General features: G+C 43.4%; 2 protein-coding genes across 4 annotated transcripts in view; one reads left to right on the top strand and one right to left on the bottom strand.

The window, feature by feature from the left end:
- tsc2 (TSC complex subunit 2) overlaps positions 1-9,785 on the top strand; it is a 29,736-nt gene extending 19,951 nt beyond the window's left edge. For 2 of the 3 annotated variants that reach the window (XM_083923439.1, XM_083923438.1), the window contains 13 exons: positions 27-139; positions 1,095-1,337; positions 1,993-2,241; positions 5,196-5,353; positions 6,893-7,500; positions 7,863-7,941; positions 8,024-8,110; positions 8,204-8,390; positions 8,498-8,637; positions 8,741-8,819; positions 8,912-9,003; positions 9,085-9,183; positions 9,285-9,785. In XM_083923439.1, the coding sequence (XP_083779565.1) occupies positions 27-139; positions 1,095-1,337; positions 1,993-2,241; positions 5,196-5,353; positions 6,893-7,500; positions 7,863-7,941; positions 8,024-8,110; positions 8,204-8,390; positions 8,498-8,637; positions 8,741-8,819; positions 8,912-9,003; positions 9,085-9,183; positions 9,285-9,443 (2,293 nt within the window). In that variant the 3' untranslated portion in view covers positions 9,444-9,785. Of the gene's footprint in view, positions 1-26; positions 140-1,094; positions 1,338-1,992; positions 2,242-2,982; positions 3,073-5,195; positions 5,354-6,892; positions 7,501-7,862; positions 7,942-8,023; positions 8,111-8,203; positions 8,391-8,497; positions 8,638-8,740; positions 8,820-8,911; positions 9,004-9,084; positions 9,184-9,284 lie in introns of all 3 variants that reach the window. The other variant, XM_083923437.1, reaches the window with a different exon arrangement.
- Positions 9,786-9,931: 146 nt separating this feature from the next.
- pkd1a (polycystic kidney disease 1a) overlaps positions 9,932-13,878 on the bottom strand; it is a 72,457-nt gene continuing 68,510 nt past the window's right edge. The window contains exon 56 of the mRNA XM_083930715.1: positions 9,932-13,731. Coding sequence (XP_083786841.1) covers positions 12,649-13,731 — 1,083 coding nt within the window. The 3' untranslated portion in view covers positions 9,932-12,648. The remainder of the gene's footprint in view (positions 13,732-13,878) is intronic.

Genomic DNA, 13,878 nt, shown 5'->3' with positions numbered 1-13,878 from the left:
GCTATTTCTTACACTTGGTCCTGCAGGTCAGATCCATCACTACACACCAGAATCACCAAAGAGGCTCCAGCCAAACTGGAGTCACAGTCGAGCCAGCAGCACAACAGAGCCACGCGCATACGTGTCCGCTCCATGTCAGGTAATAAATATTCAGCTGCTTAGCACGCAACACTTAGCTTCAGGACATAGAGCTTCCCGTGATACACCATTTGTTCTCATTATTTTAGACTACAGCTATGGTTTTGATCTTGAAGAGAACTTCCTGTTTGTTGGACAATACTAATATACTGAGGGATGATATGATGATATATATTGTCAAAAATGCCTATTTATTTCTTCGTTTCAATCATAGTGACGAAAACCAGCGACCGAACTGCATCGTGTTATGTTCTTTCATTTATAAGACTATTTATTTATTGAATTACCTAAAAACATGCTGTATCGTGATACAGAAGATTTTTGCCATATTGCCTATTCCTACTAAAAACTTCCAAACGCTATTTGCATAATAACTGCAGACAAAATCTAACAGCATTTGGCTGTCAGTACTTTTCTCATTAAAGCAATTTCGAAACATCTTTTGAAGAACAGACAAAATGAGCTGAAACAAGAGATAGTTAGGTAGCTTTTATCCACACATTTGTAGTCATGCTTTTATCTCTGCCTGCCTGTTATCTCATTGCTTTTTGACTGCCACCCACTCTACTCCTGCCTACTCCTGATACACGTCATGTACTGTAACTGAAGATTAGTGCCATTATTTATAATTACTCATTACATTATGGAATATTGGATGCATAATTAGACTTAATAGCTATGATCTTCCACACATTGTCTGTCTTTGTGTGCTTTGGATTTTGTGTCGGTAGGTCTGGATGACATATGAAATTATAACCAGACCTGCATATTTTATTAATGTCAATCTTTTTGGCCTTGTCAGTCTTCTTTAGCGTGAACAGTACATTTTGTTCGATCTGTCTGATGTACCTTTAAAGCCAGTCAGAATATCTTACAACTGCATATAATGTGAGGAATATGTGAGAGTTGGGGGAAGACAAATAATGATGTTGATGACCTTCCTTTTCTCATTCCAGGTGGCCACGCTCTACGTGCAGGTCCTGCTCAGAGCCTCAGTCCTCTGGTGTCCCCCTCTGAGGGCGAGTTAGCTGCTCCACTCTCTCCCGCCTCTGCCTCCACCCTGGATGGTCTGGGTCCTCCCTCCTCCACGAATGCCACCTCATCTGCTCCGCCGCCTCTCAAAGACAACCCCAGCCTGGCTGAGTTTGTCCCCATGCTTACACAGGGCTGGGCAGAGATCTTCATACGGAGACCATCTGGTATGCAAACGGCACTTAACAGAAACAACAGCAGCAAATGAATGAACACCAAATCTATTGATTTAACAGTTTGTATTCTACTGAGGAAAACAGTTAGTACAGTACATACAATCTGCATTTATCTTTCGTGTATATAGTAGGAGATTTTGAATATAGCCCTAGTCTTAGAGGATTGTTGTTTTGTTATTCAAAAACTGTGTGATAAATTTTGGTTAATGTTTGTTTTTTTATTACTCCGTGATATCTTTTCATTTGTTTTCTGCTATATTAATGTTCTGAATGTCAAGAACAGCTTCTATAACTACAAACTGAGTATTGGTAACACCATGATAGACCATTTTCTAAAGCATACTTTTCAGGCTGTCCTTGGTTTTGGTGTTTGACAAGATAAAAAATTAACTTGCAGTCACTTGAAACTTTCACAGGGTTATTAACAATGAGCATGTACTCTGCTTTAGTTTGTGCAATAATCTGACAAAAATTCAAAGTTACCTTAATGTTCTCTATGGTGTATCGTGTATATCAACCACATTTCATGCCTTTGCAAATTAATTTTCATACTATTCTGACGGTAATGTGAGTGGGTGCCTGGAGTTAAAGGATCTCAAAATCACTAACATGCTATGGTAAAGTCTCTCTTTGTCTGTTGTCACAGGTAACACGAGCTGGCTGATGTGTCTGGAGAACCCACCCAGTCCCTTCTCCTCAGAGCTTGGCAACATGCCGCTGCAGGAGCTCTCCACTGTTCTCATGGCCATGGAGGGAGTGAAGGAGCCTCCTACCCAAACAGCCAGCGCTCCCGCCAGCACTGCTGCTCCAGCACCAGCCCTCGTCTCAGAGCCGCTAACCCAAACACACAGTAGCGTCGGAGGGAAGGCCAACCTGATCCAGCGCTCCAACACTGGTGAGTAACAGTCCGAGGAGAGAAACATGGAAAGATCAGAAACTCGCTGGTGTTTGTTGGTGGCTGTTATTGATCAGTGCAGGTTATTTTTCCCCCAACAATCAGAAAAATAAAGACACGGCACTCCCATTAGACTTTTTATTGTCACATGGACGTTGAGGGGGCCATAAGTTCAGAAAAATGGCACTGTGTTATCAGTCGAATAAACACAACAGCACAGCTAGAATTTTTAGCTACATGACAGAAAATCATAATGGACTTATAAATGTAATGTTACGCATGAACGCATCCCTCCTTCCCGCCTGACTGCCTGTCTCTGGTCCCATTTATTCAACTGAGCTAAGTGCCTAATTGCCTGTACATACTTTATTTGAACCTATGGTGATCAATAGGCCAGCTTGGATTTGCTCAGGTCATTGATCGTCAAAGTTCACTGCTTTGACATATTTTTTGTCTATCAGTGAAATCTCTTTTTTTTTGCAGAAGCCTCCTGTCAGTGAAGTCTTGTGCTTTTGTTCTTTTTATTCATCTTCACGTTTTCTCTTTATTTACCTCAACTCATTTAATTTCTTTCAACATTTCTTCTTTTTGTCACTGCCTTGGAGATTTTTTCCTTGTTCTGATTGGTTCGTTGTCATGTTTTTTCATCCTCACCACCGTGCTGGTTTGTGATTGGCTACGGTGTGTTACTGTATGTGGCGTCACGTGCCACTCACCTGTCCCCTGGCGTCTCACCTGCAGTGGGTGGCTCTCTGTGGTCTCTGGGTTTGGGCTCTGCCTCTCAAGGCCCTCCAGCCCCCGGCAGGTTGCACAGGAGCATTTCCTGGGCAGGTACTGTCTACCACATGTGTGCCCCCCCCCCCCCCCCCCCCCCCTCCAGAAAACTCCTGGTGTAGTGTATTTCTTCTCACTTGCACTATACAGCGGTCTGCCATTACAAACTGGAAGTGACAATCATCACATGACTTTCATATATCGCATTTACTGGAAGTTCAAAATGTTGGATAAGGAAGTCATACTTGCTATTAACCATGTGAGATCCATAAACTACAATATTGCTCGCCCAATTAAATTAGGTTCAATAATTAATTTAATGTTTAAAAGGAATTTGACATTTTGGGAAATATGCCTATTTGCTTTTTTGACGACAGAAGACATCACTGTCACATCTGTCTATTCGATATGAAGCTGGAGCCAGTAGCCGGTTAGCTTAACTTTGCATAAAGATTTGAAACGGGGAGAAACAGCGAGCCTGAATCTGTCCAAGGGTAATAAAACCCAGCACATCTAAAACTCACTAATTATCACATTATATCTATGTTTATGTAATAAACAGAGTTTATACGGGTGCTGGAAACTTGAATTTTAGTGTGGTGTTTTCAAGAAGAAAAGTTGCTTGGATTTTTAATTAAAGTGCTTGAAGCTGCTTGGAATGTTATGTTATATGGGATGGCATCTATGATATAACAGAGAAGAGAAGATCTCAGAGACACTTAAAACAGCCTTTTCAGACATTTTTGGCTCAAAACAGCAGACTTGTTGTTTATAAGACAATAACATAATTTAATATGAACAAGTGCAATAATAAGTATGCTGAGTATTGTACTTTATACAAATATATAGTTTTCTGCAGATGTAAGCTGCTGGAAAAGCATGAAAGTGCAACTTGAAATGCTTGAAAAGTGCTTGAATTTGATTTTGGAAAAGGTGTAGGAACACTGATAAAAATAACTTTTGGGTTGCTATGCTATGCTATGGTAACCGTCTCCGTATCAATTACGTCTATTTCCCGAAATGTCAATTTTTTTCTTTCAGACAGATATGATGTGTCATATCACACAGATAACTCTGAGTAAAAAGCGGCGGGTCTTTTACACTACTAACTGTGCAAGTGAAGGAATTCAGCGTTTCTGCTTCACTCATCAGTCTTCTATTAACACAAGGAGGGAAGGTCCTCGACGAGAGATGCTGTAAACTTCCCTGCACTCGGATCGATGAGTCCAAGTTTTTTTTGTTATTTTAAATCTCCTTCCATGATTTTTTTTCTCTCCTAATAATGTTCTCTAAGTCTGTCACTGAAATATACTCCCAGGTTGACCTTTTAACCTTTGACCCTCTGATGTTGTCAACAGGAAAGCCCAGACCTAATCCAACTAATTCGCTCCTCCTTGCCTTATTGGTAGACCAGTAGGACGATGAGACATTTCAGTTTTGAGGGCCAACACTCAAGTGACCCAATTGCGTTGGCTTCTGCTCCTACTTTGAGTGTAAGGAGAGTTTGGAGGTACAGGACTTGGTCTGGGCTGCTGTTGTAGTAGCTGCAGTGTGTTTGGGCCGAGATAACCAACCAACCAAACAGATGCATGCGTCTTGATGGTGGAAAAATCAAGTAGATGAACCAGTGATGGATAGATGCTGCCTGCTGCATTGATCTTTTATCTCTGATCTCACTGTTTGTAGGATGTTCTGTATGTCATGATGTTAATGTTCGTTTATGTGCACACTTGTTTGTCTGCCTTTGGGGTTGTTTGGTCAACATCTGATTCTGTTTCATGTTTCCGTGATGTTTTCCATGATTCATTTCACTCATCTACTAGAATTTAGATTTTAAAAAGAATGTGCGAGAGGTGTCCAAATTGCTACTGACAGCTGTGATGAAATCAATCTGTGATGTTTGTTGTTATAGGATATCTCCCTGATATTGTGTGTGTGTGTGTGTGTGTGTGTGTGTGTGTGTGTGTGTGTGTGTGTGTGTGTGTGTGTGTGTGTGTGTGTGTGTGTGTGTGTGTGTGTGTGTGTGTGTGTGTGTGTGTGTGTGTGTGTGTGTGTGTGTGTGTGTGTGTGTGTGTGTGTGTGTGTGTGTGTGTGTGTGTGTGTGTGTGTGTGTGTGTGTGTGTGTGTGTGTGTGTGTGTGTGTGTGTGTGTGTGTGTGTGTGTGTGTGTGTGTGTTGTAGACTCTGTGGTGGTGCTGGAGGAGGGGTCAGGGGTCACCACAGCACCAACCCCATCTGATTGGCTCGAGAGTGAAGAGTTTGAGCCAATGACCTCTGATCCCATCTTCATGTCTGCGGACAAGTTCACAAAGACCCCGCCGCCTGGAATGCTCAGCAGGGTAGGTCGTTTGCGCTCTCTTGTTTTTAATTCTGCACACCAGATGCCTCATGCATCTAATGCTTGACTTAAACCTACAGCGAGTTATCAAAATACCATGTGTGCTACAGCATTGTTAGCAATACAGGCAGGAATTCATGTGGCTTTTTGTGGCTGTACTGTCTCTTCTAACACTAACAAGCTATGAAAAGATGAAATAATGGTTTACCACAGCTTCTCCACCACCTGTTGTTTATTTTTCAGCTGTTTACAGATTCAATGTCGCCTACACTCTTTAAGTAGGTTTCGGCATGCCATCACAGCCAAATGGAGCACAGCCAGCATTTCTATTCTACACCTAAAGGTCTCATACTGTACAAAGGGAGATTTCCATTTTTTTAAATTTATAATGAAGCAGGTCGAGGTGCTGCTTTATAGAAATACTATGAAAGTACCAACACGTTCAATCCAAAGAGAAATGCACAGAGCCCGTATTCAGAAACTGTGCCTTTTAAAACGAGCCATCAGGACTTTTCTACAGTTGGGTAGAAAGGTAGGTAGATAAGTAGAACGTGACACTAGAGGCCCTTGTTTTGAACGACTTCAGCACATCTGCGCCCACAGGACATCACTAGTTTCTCACACTGCTCTGGTTTGATCTTGGTCCATTCTTCTTCACTCTCTTCCACAGTTCAGTAACTGTAGTGTAGTTTCTTAGTCATTACTTTGTCGCCAAGGATTTTCCAGAGATTCTCAATGTGGTTTAGATCTGGACTCTGGGCTGGCCTTTTCATTGTTTCAGTATTCTTAACTTAAAGGAATTGCTGAACCTGTTTTGCAGTGTGACAGGGGGCATTGTCTTGCAGGAAAATTGCAGGCTGATGGGGTGACAATTGCAGTGGAGGTACTGCATCTTGCCGAAGCAGGTTCACATAAACATTTGCATTCACCCTGTCATGTAGCTGTACAAGAGGCCCACTCCTGCTGCAGAAAACATCCCCCAAACTATGACATGATATTGCTAAAGTTCAATTATTTGGGTCTGATGGGAAATATTATGTTGTCAAACTGGGAATGACTGAACACAATGTGGGTAAAGAAGTCAGTTAAATTTGGAGGAGGAAGGGTCCAGATCTAAACCCCATAGAGAATCTCTGGAAAATCCTTGGCAACAAAGTAGTGGCTAAAAAGCCCAAGAATGCCTAAGAACGGACCAAGATCAAACCAGAGCAGTGTGAGAAACTAGTGCTGTCCTGTGTGCGCAGACCTGCTGAAATCATATGTAGCAAGGGCCTCTACACTTCCTATTCATGTTGTTTAAATCTTCTCTTCTGACACAATAATTACTTGTGTGCCTTGGTTATTTAAAAAACATGCCTGTACAACAGTGGTATAGCCACAGCTGATATTCTATCGAATTCTGAACAATAAAAAAATAACAATATTTCAGAATAAATCAAGTATTTGTTCTCTAATTTTGATCCCTATTGTAGTCCTTTTTAAAGTCTCCCTCAGCCGTTTTTTTTTTTTAAAATCAGCTCCTCTAATCCTTCTCCTCCAGTCCTCCTCAACCTCCAGTCAAGATGATGAAAAGTCGACACTGGAGGAAGTGAGTGAGGGAGCGATTCCCATCGATCAGCCCACTATGGGTCCCTCCACCCCAGGCAGCCAGGGGCCCGAACTTCCCTTTCAGACCCACACTCAGTCCCAGGGTCATGGACTTAACAAGTCCAGCTCCTCTCCCGAGCTCCAAACCTTACCTGAAGCCTTCTCCAAGGCTGCTATGGAGTCAGAGACTCCGCCCGGAGACATATCGTGGCCCAGAGCACCGTCAGACGTCAAGCCCCAGCCCCAGCCGCCTCATTTTGAGAAAGAGAAGGTAGAAGGAAGCACAGGAGGGGACATCAATGGACTGGGAGGTCCGAGTCAGTCCGGGGAAGGCCCAGGTGTTGTGTCATCTCAAAGTGGAGGACCAAGAATGAGGTTGGAGTTTCCAGCAGCAGTGGCACAACCTGGGCCCATCTCCCCCAGCGGGGGCCACAGACCACGGGGTCACACCATCTCAGTATCTGCCCCCTCCTCCAGAAGGGAGAGGAGGACGGAGAGGGACTCGTACCACAGTCGACCTGGACCCAGCAGCACAGAGAAGATCTCTGGACTGAGCCCCAGGTACTCCAACGCTTGCATAAAAACAAACCGTAGCCTCTGTCGCCTGTTTCTGCCAAATAACTGATGCAGTTCAGTAAGCTGATCTCTAAAGTGGCAGCCTGCCAGTGACGAAAATTATCATGTTGTATAACCCACTTTTAAACTGAAGGATTGTTTGAGATAATGAAAAATTCAGAAATTGCATGTTTGAGTCCGTTACAGCACTTGAAAATGAAGAGATTATTAAACTGCTCCCTCAAAGCTGGAATGGAATATAGTCTATACATTGCTGTACATTGGTTCATATTTTATTACATTTCTTTATTTTTATGTTCATGCCATGTGAAAATAAATTCTTGTTCTTTTTTTTTTGCCTCCTCTAGCTTTGTCTTCCTGCAGCTGTACCACTCTCCCTTCTTTGGGAACGAAGCCAACAAGCCGCTGCTGCTGCCCAAAACTCAGGTTAGTTGATCTCTCTGGCTGACCTGGAATCTGCTCAGGCGTGTTTTACACAGTGTCATTTACAATGTTCACTCTATGGTAGGTGATTGACCGCGCTGTGAAGGTCCTGGACCAGATGCCTCCTTACGACACCCATAAGATCGGAGTAGTGTTTGTCGGAGCTGGTCAGGTGAGTACACTAGAACACTGACTGACTGTCTGGATTTAATATTTCTATCAGATAATTCTGACTTTACACCTTCATCCTCTCCACTCTATTCAGGTTAACAATGAGGTCGCCATCCTGTCAAACGAGTACGGCTCGAACCGTTATGCTGCCTTCCTAACAGGCCTGGGCAAATTAATCCACCTGAAAGACTGTGACCCAGACCAGATCTTCCTCGGAGGGCTTGATCAGTATGGAGATGATGGAGAGTTCACCTATTGCTGGCATGACGACATCATGCAGGGTGAGCATGTGTGTGTGGCAGGGAAAAGACTACATTCATAGAAATATAGCAATTATTTGTTCTCCACAGCCAGACTGCTTGTTATTAATGAAATCCTGTCTCTGCAGCTATCTTCCACATAGCAACACTGATGCCAAACAAGGAGAGTGACAAGGGCTGCTGCAACAAAAAGCGTCACATTGGCAACGATTTTGTCATGGTGGTGTACAATGACTCTGGAGAGGAGTACAAACTGGGCACCATTAAGGTACAGTACATGGGCACACACATGCTTATGTGTCTGAAATCTTCACTATATACTGTATTTAGTACTTCAACTCCAACCTTTTGTCATTTTTTTCTGCTAATAGGGTCAGTTTAACTTTGTAGAAGTCATTATTAAACCACTGGATTATGAATGTAACCTGGTGACCCTCCAGTGCCGCAAAGGTGAGCTGGTTACTGATTTTTTTCTCCGGTCTTGTTCTTTTCCACCCTGAGTTTTGTTGATCTTTTATTCCTCCTCATGCTCTCTCTTTCAGACCTGGAGGGCTTAGTTGACACAACGGTGGCAAAAATTGTTTCAGACCGCAACCTTCCGCTCTTGGTCAGACAAATGGCTCTGCATGCAAATGTAAGTCTTCCACTTATCTCTTCCTTTCTCACTTAATCACACCCCCCCACACAAACACATTCGCTCTTTGTCTTCCTGCAGATGGCCTCTTTGGTGCATCAATACAGAGCCAACCCCTCTGATGCTTACGCATCTAAGTGGCTGGCCAGGTTGCGGCACATTAAGAGGATCAGAACCAGGGTAAGAATATACACAAAGACGTGGTTCTCCATCACTGTCACTGCTTTTACTTCATGGTATTTAACATATCCCCCTTTTGCCGTCTCTCTGCTCTGGCTCAGGCCCAAGAAGATGCACAGTCTCGCTCGACTCCTGGCATCTCTCTCACCCAGGGACACTCACAGAAGGCTTTTCAGCAGAGTGTGGCATCCACTACAGAAGCCGCCGGACAGAGAAAAAGGCTTGTGTCCACGGTTGATGATTTCACAGATTTTGTTTAACATCTCTTGTCCTAACACACACCCACACACAACGACTGCAGACATGAACACACCTGACTTAGAGCGGAGTTGGGCTTACTTTGTATGGAAGAACTCAGCGACAGCGATTTTGACTTAAACCAATCGGGACTTTGTATTGGAAAACTTATGAGCTTCATGGTATCATAAAGGCATATTTTGTGATGAAGTATTGATATGTGAAGACAGTAATTTCTGCACATTTTTCCAAATGCTAACGCTTTGCACTTTTTAGGTCTAATCATGATGTTTCTAATGTGCTGTTGTTTAAGAACACTACGTTTGAGAGGTGTGTTTGTGAGTAAATGTGTGTAATAAAAAAAGTGACACGTGAATAAGGTGTGGAGTTTTGATTTGTGACCGCTTGATCGCACCATAAACTTGTGGCAAGGGGTGGGGAAATAACTACTAAATCTCTGATTTTAGTGTTCGACACCAAAACCATTTCGATATGCACAGTTCAGCTGTCAAACCCTTTATTCGACTTTGTCAAGTGCAAAAGCAAGAGAAGTGCTACAACTGCAAAATACAGATATGAGATACAAAGAAGAACATAGACAAATGTTTTCAAAGACAAATTTGTAACGTTTAAAAATGGAAATGCATTGTACGACATAAAGAGACAGAAGACAAGAAGGTGGGCTTTGGAGCTATGTTGTTACACGCTGTACACAGAGCAGGAATAAGAAGGCGTTAAGTTTTCACTGCTGAGCTTCCTGTGGTTCGTAGCTGGCATATTGTGAACAAAGACTTATATTAGTTAGATAGTTTTGGCTAGTGCTTCTGTTAGATTAGAGAAATGTAAAACTTTGGGGTTTGCAACACCAGTGCTTGACCTAATGCATATGCCACTGCAGCACAAAAACAATACTGATAATGAAAAGCAAAAATATATACACCACAAAGCACTGATATACAGAAATGTACACACACAGAAGAAGCAGGGTCTCTTTTGTACCTTTAGTGAGAGCCTGAAACCTGTGATTTTTTAAATGCAACTTCTTGGGCAGGAAAAAGGTGAAATGTTTCAAAATAAAAATAATTTAGGGTGCTAGCACTTTTGCTTCATGCTGCGTAACTGTGGGGTGTGATTGGTAAAGAGGCTGGTAGGCTTGTTAGTACCCTTTTTAAGATCCCTTTTAAAAAAGTCCCATATGCTTATTTTCAGGTTCATACTTGTATTTTGGGTTTTTACTAGAACATGTTTACAATCTTTAAGTAAAAAAAACCACATGTTTTTCATCCTGTCGGTCTGACTAAATCTGTATTCACCCTCCGTTTAAACGCTCCGTTTTAGCACTGCTCTGAGTGGTCAGCATCTGTGGCATCTCTGATTGTTGCCGGCTCATTTAGAGACACAGTTTCTGAATACAGGCTGTGCACATTTCTCTGTGGATCGAGTGTTTTGATACTTTCAAATACATGAAAATCTATCTTTTTACATTATGTGACCTTTAAAAACCCTTACGGACAAAACACATACCTCCCCACTTTTTGGCTGAGAGAAGAAATACAATGAAATCGGAAACCGACTGGTATGATTCAACCACAAAATATATAATTTCCTAAATAGGTTATTGAACACCTATTTCACCCCCAGTTTTGGTTTCCCTGTTTGTCTTTCTGGGTGAAGGGTGGGTTCCCTGAGATCTGCCCATTGGACACAGGAAGTATGTATGTTAATCAAAATAAGACATGAAAAACAGGAATGTTAACAAAACTACCAAGAGACCACAAATGTACACATACACACATGTGATTTGTGGCTTTAACACATTGATAATACTTGCTAGGATGTTTCTGTAATGTGTTAAGATATGCAATGAAAACTTGACACATTAGATTGACACGAGTTAAATATGGTATTCGATATCAGCTCCATTAGAAAATAAAGTGCTAAGTACAAAATCAATGAATGAATTACTTGGTAAAACTCAGAATACATACATAAGCTTTGGCAACGTTTATAGTTAAGATACAGAATGAGTGAAGCTTTCTCTTTTGGTTTGGACACCAAGCTTATTACTTTACACCACAACTCATCAAAAAAACAAAAACAACAATCTACATCTGAACAAAAGTGCTTTTACATCACAAGCATATTGAACACAACATTTTAAAAAAGATAATCCGACTGGGAGTCATTATAGCTTTATGATGGGAGAACTTGTGTAATTGTCAGTACTGTATAAGTGAAGGCAACTCCTTCCTCAACTTTTATCTTCAACACACGTCTGCAATGAGCATCATCTTATCCTTCTTCTCTTCTATCAGACTACTTGCTAACGCTCCTGCGCTACTTTGTTCTGCGCTACCGTCACCTGCTACACCTCATTCTTGTCACCACTTGTGGCTTCCCTTTATCTTTGTATCCTTTTTAATTTATCTGTACTTTTCCAGTATGGAGAGGACAGTTATATGTATGCACCCTGAAGAACTGGCTGCTGGGATCCCAGCAACCTTGTGTGTGTGTGTGTATGCTTTTTTCTTGTACCTCAGTGGGCTGAGGTGTACGGCACATTACAATTAGCACGTCCGTGCCTACAGTGTTATTTCTATGCATGTGTATACCTGCACGTCCATATCTGTGTGCCTGCATGCAAATTTGGGTTCATAAAACATGACTACTTTCAAACAGGCCACAAGTACCCATGGTGACCAAAATATACATTATAAAAATATCTAGACAGACAACATAACTGAGAAATCAACACAATTTCTTTCTGAGATACACACAATAAAAGGACTGCTTTCATTTGACTAAATCCTCAGGTGAGCACGCTCGTGCTCCTGTCAGTGACCCCGTGTGACCAGCAGGGTTGCGTGGGATCAATTTTTAGTCCGGGAAAATGAGGAATAGGAGTATTTCTGGGTTTCAATGTTGACCTTTGCTTTGCTGACTAAACCAGCTCAGTTAGCATCTGGTGACCTGCACCTTGTTTCTGAGAGAATTGAACTGGGATTTGGACAGATCACTTCAGTCTTATTTTATAGCTTTCAGTTCATCTTTCATCGCCCCGAACTGCTTGTCTCTGTGATTTTTCTTGTTTCCTTTCCTTCTCTCCTTGCTCTGGGTTTAGAGAGGGGCACCTAGGGGACAAAACCTGCTGTCCCCCTATTGTCCTCTCACCCTTAACCTTACATTTACTTTTCTTTTACTTCTGGTTGCACCCTCTATCCAGAGTCCTCAGGATTTGGGGTGTCCGGGGCCGTGCCTGTCTAGGTTGGGGTGCACCTTGTTTTTGAGGGGCGGGGGTTTGCGTTTTCGCTTGCGTGTAGGAATGGTGGTAGTGTGAGCTGGGTGGTTGAACAGGCTGGAGGAGGGGAGGGTCTCTCTCTCTGTGGGGGGGTCCCAGTCCCGGCTACTGGGCGTAGGGGCAGGGGTGGATGGCAAGGACGGGGTAGCTGCAGGGGTACATGGAGGTGCGGAGGGTGTTTTGGGCAGTGGGGCTTGAGAAGGGGGAGCGTTTGCTGATAAGACACAGAGAGAGGAGGTGTCAGCGGCAGATTTATCTGTGACTGGAGGAGGTGGAAATGCCATGACTGAAGGTTTGGCTGACTGCTGAGGAGCGGTTGTGTGTGTCGTGGCAGAGGCTGGTCTGGGCTTTAAAAAGGAAACAGGTGTGGCTACTGGAGTCTTTCTGGGATTGGCAGAAGTGTTTCCACAGTCCTTGAGAAGTTCACTTTTATCCGTCTTTTTCCCCTTTTTACTCCCTTTGTGTTTTTCTTTGCCACTCTTTCGTTCTCTCCATCCAGCAGAGTCCTTGTCCTCACCCTTCCTTCTCTGTCCTGCCTCGCTCTTCAGTCTCTGACCACCACTACCACCATCTCCTCCTCTCTCTTTCCCTCTACGCCTCCTTTTTCTCTGGGTTCGCTCCAGTCTACACTCGATGTTGTACAGATCCTCTGTTGCCATGGTGACGCGGTCAAGCTGTTGCAGCAGGGCGTCCAGGGTGGGGAGGAGCCTCCTCAGGGAGGCTTCGGTCTCCGCTCTCTCCCTCCAGCTGGTACTTCCCATCACCACTCCCGGACCGAGCCCCAAACCCAGGCCCAGGCCGAGTCCCAGGCCGATCCCCGGGGCTTCTGTCAGGCTGCAGGGGCTTGAGGAGGCTGGCCGCCACGAGGACTCGGAGCCTGCATCAACGCTGTCTGGGGTGGGAGGGGAGTCAGGACCGTCCAGCGGTGGCAAGCACAGGGACTTGCAGTCGCTGGTAGAGGACGAACGGGATGGTGGCAGCTCCATGCCCTCAAAACGCACCTTATGACGAAACTAAGAAGAGGTTGAAAGAGGAAAAAAGAGAAGATGGATTTGGGGACAGGTATGAGGATTAATGTATATCTTTCTAGATGGTACCACAGACAAAGCCACTAATGAAGCGTCTGTACCATTAATCTTAAAATAAAATCCTTCTGAAAA

This window comes from Echiichthys vipera (assembly GCF_963691815.1).
Source record: "Echiichthys vipera genome assembly, chromosome: 2".
Taxonomy (NCBI): Eukaryota; Metazoa; Chordata; class Actinopteri; order Perciformes; family Trachinidae; genus Echiichthys; species Echiichthys vipera.
The sequence above is the reverse complement of the archived record's forward strand: the minus strand, read 5'-3'. Positions and strand labels throughout refer to the sequence as shown.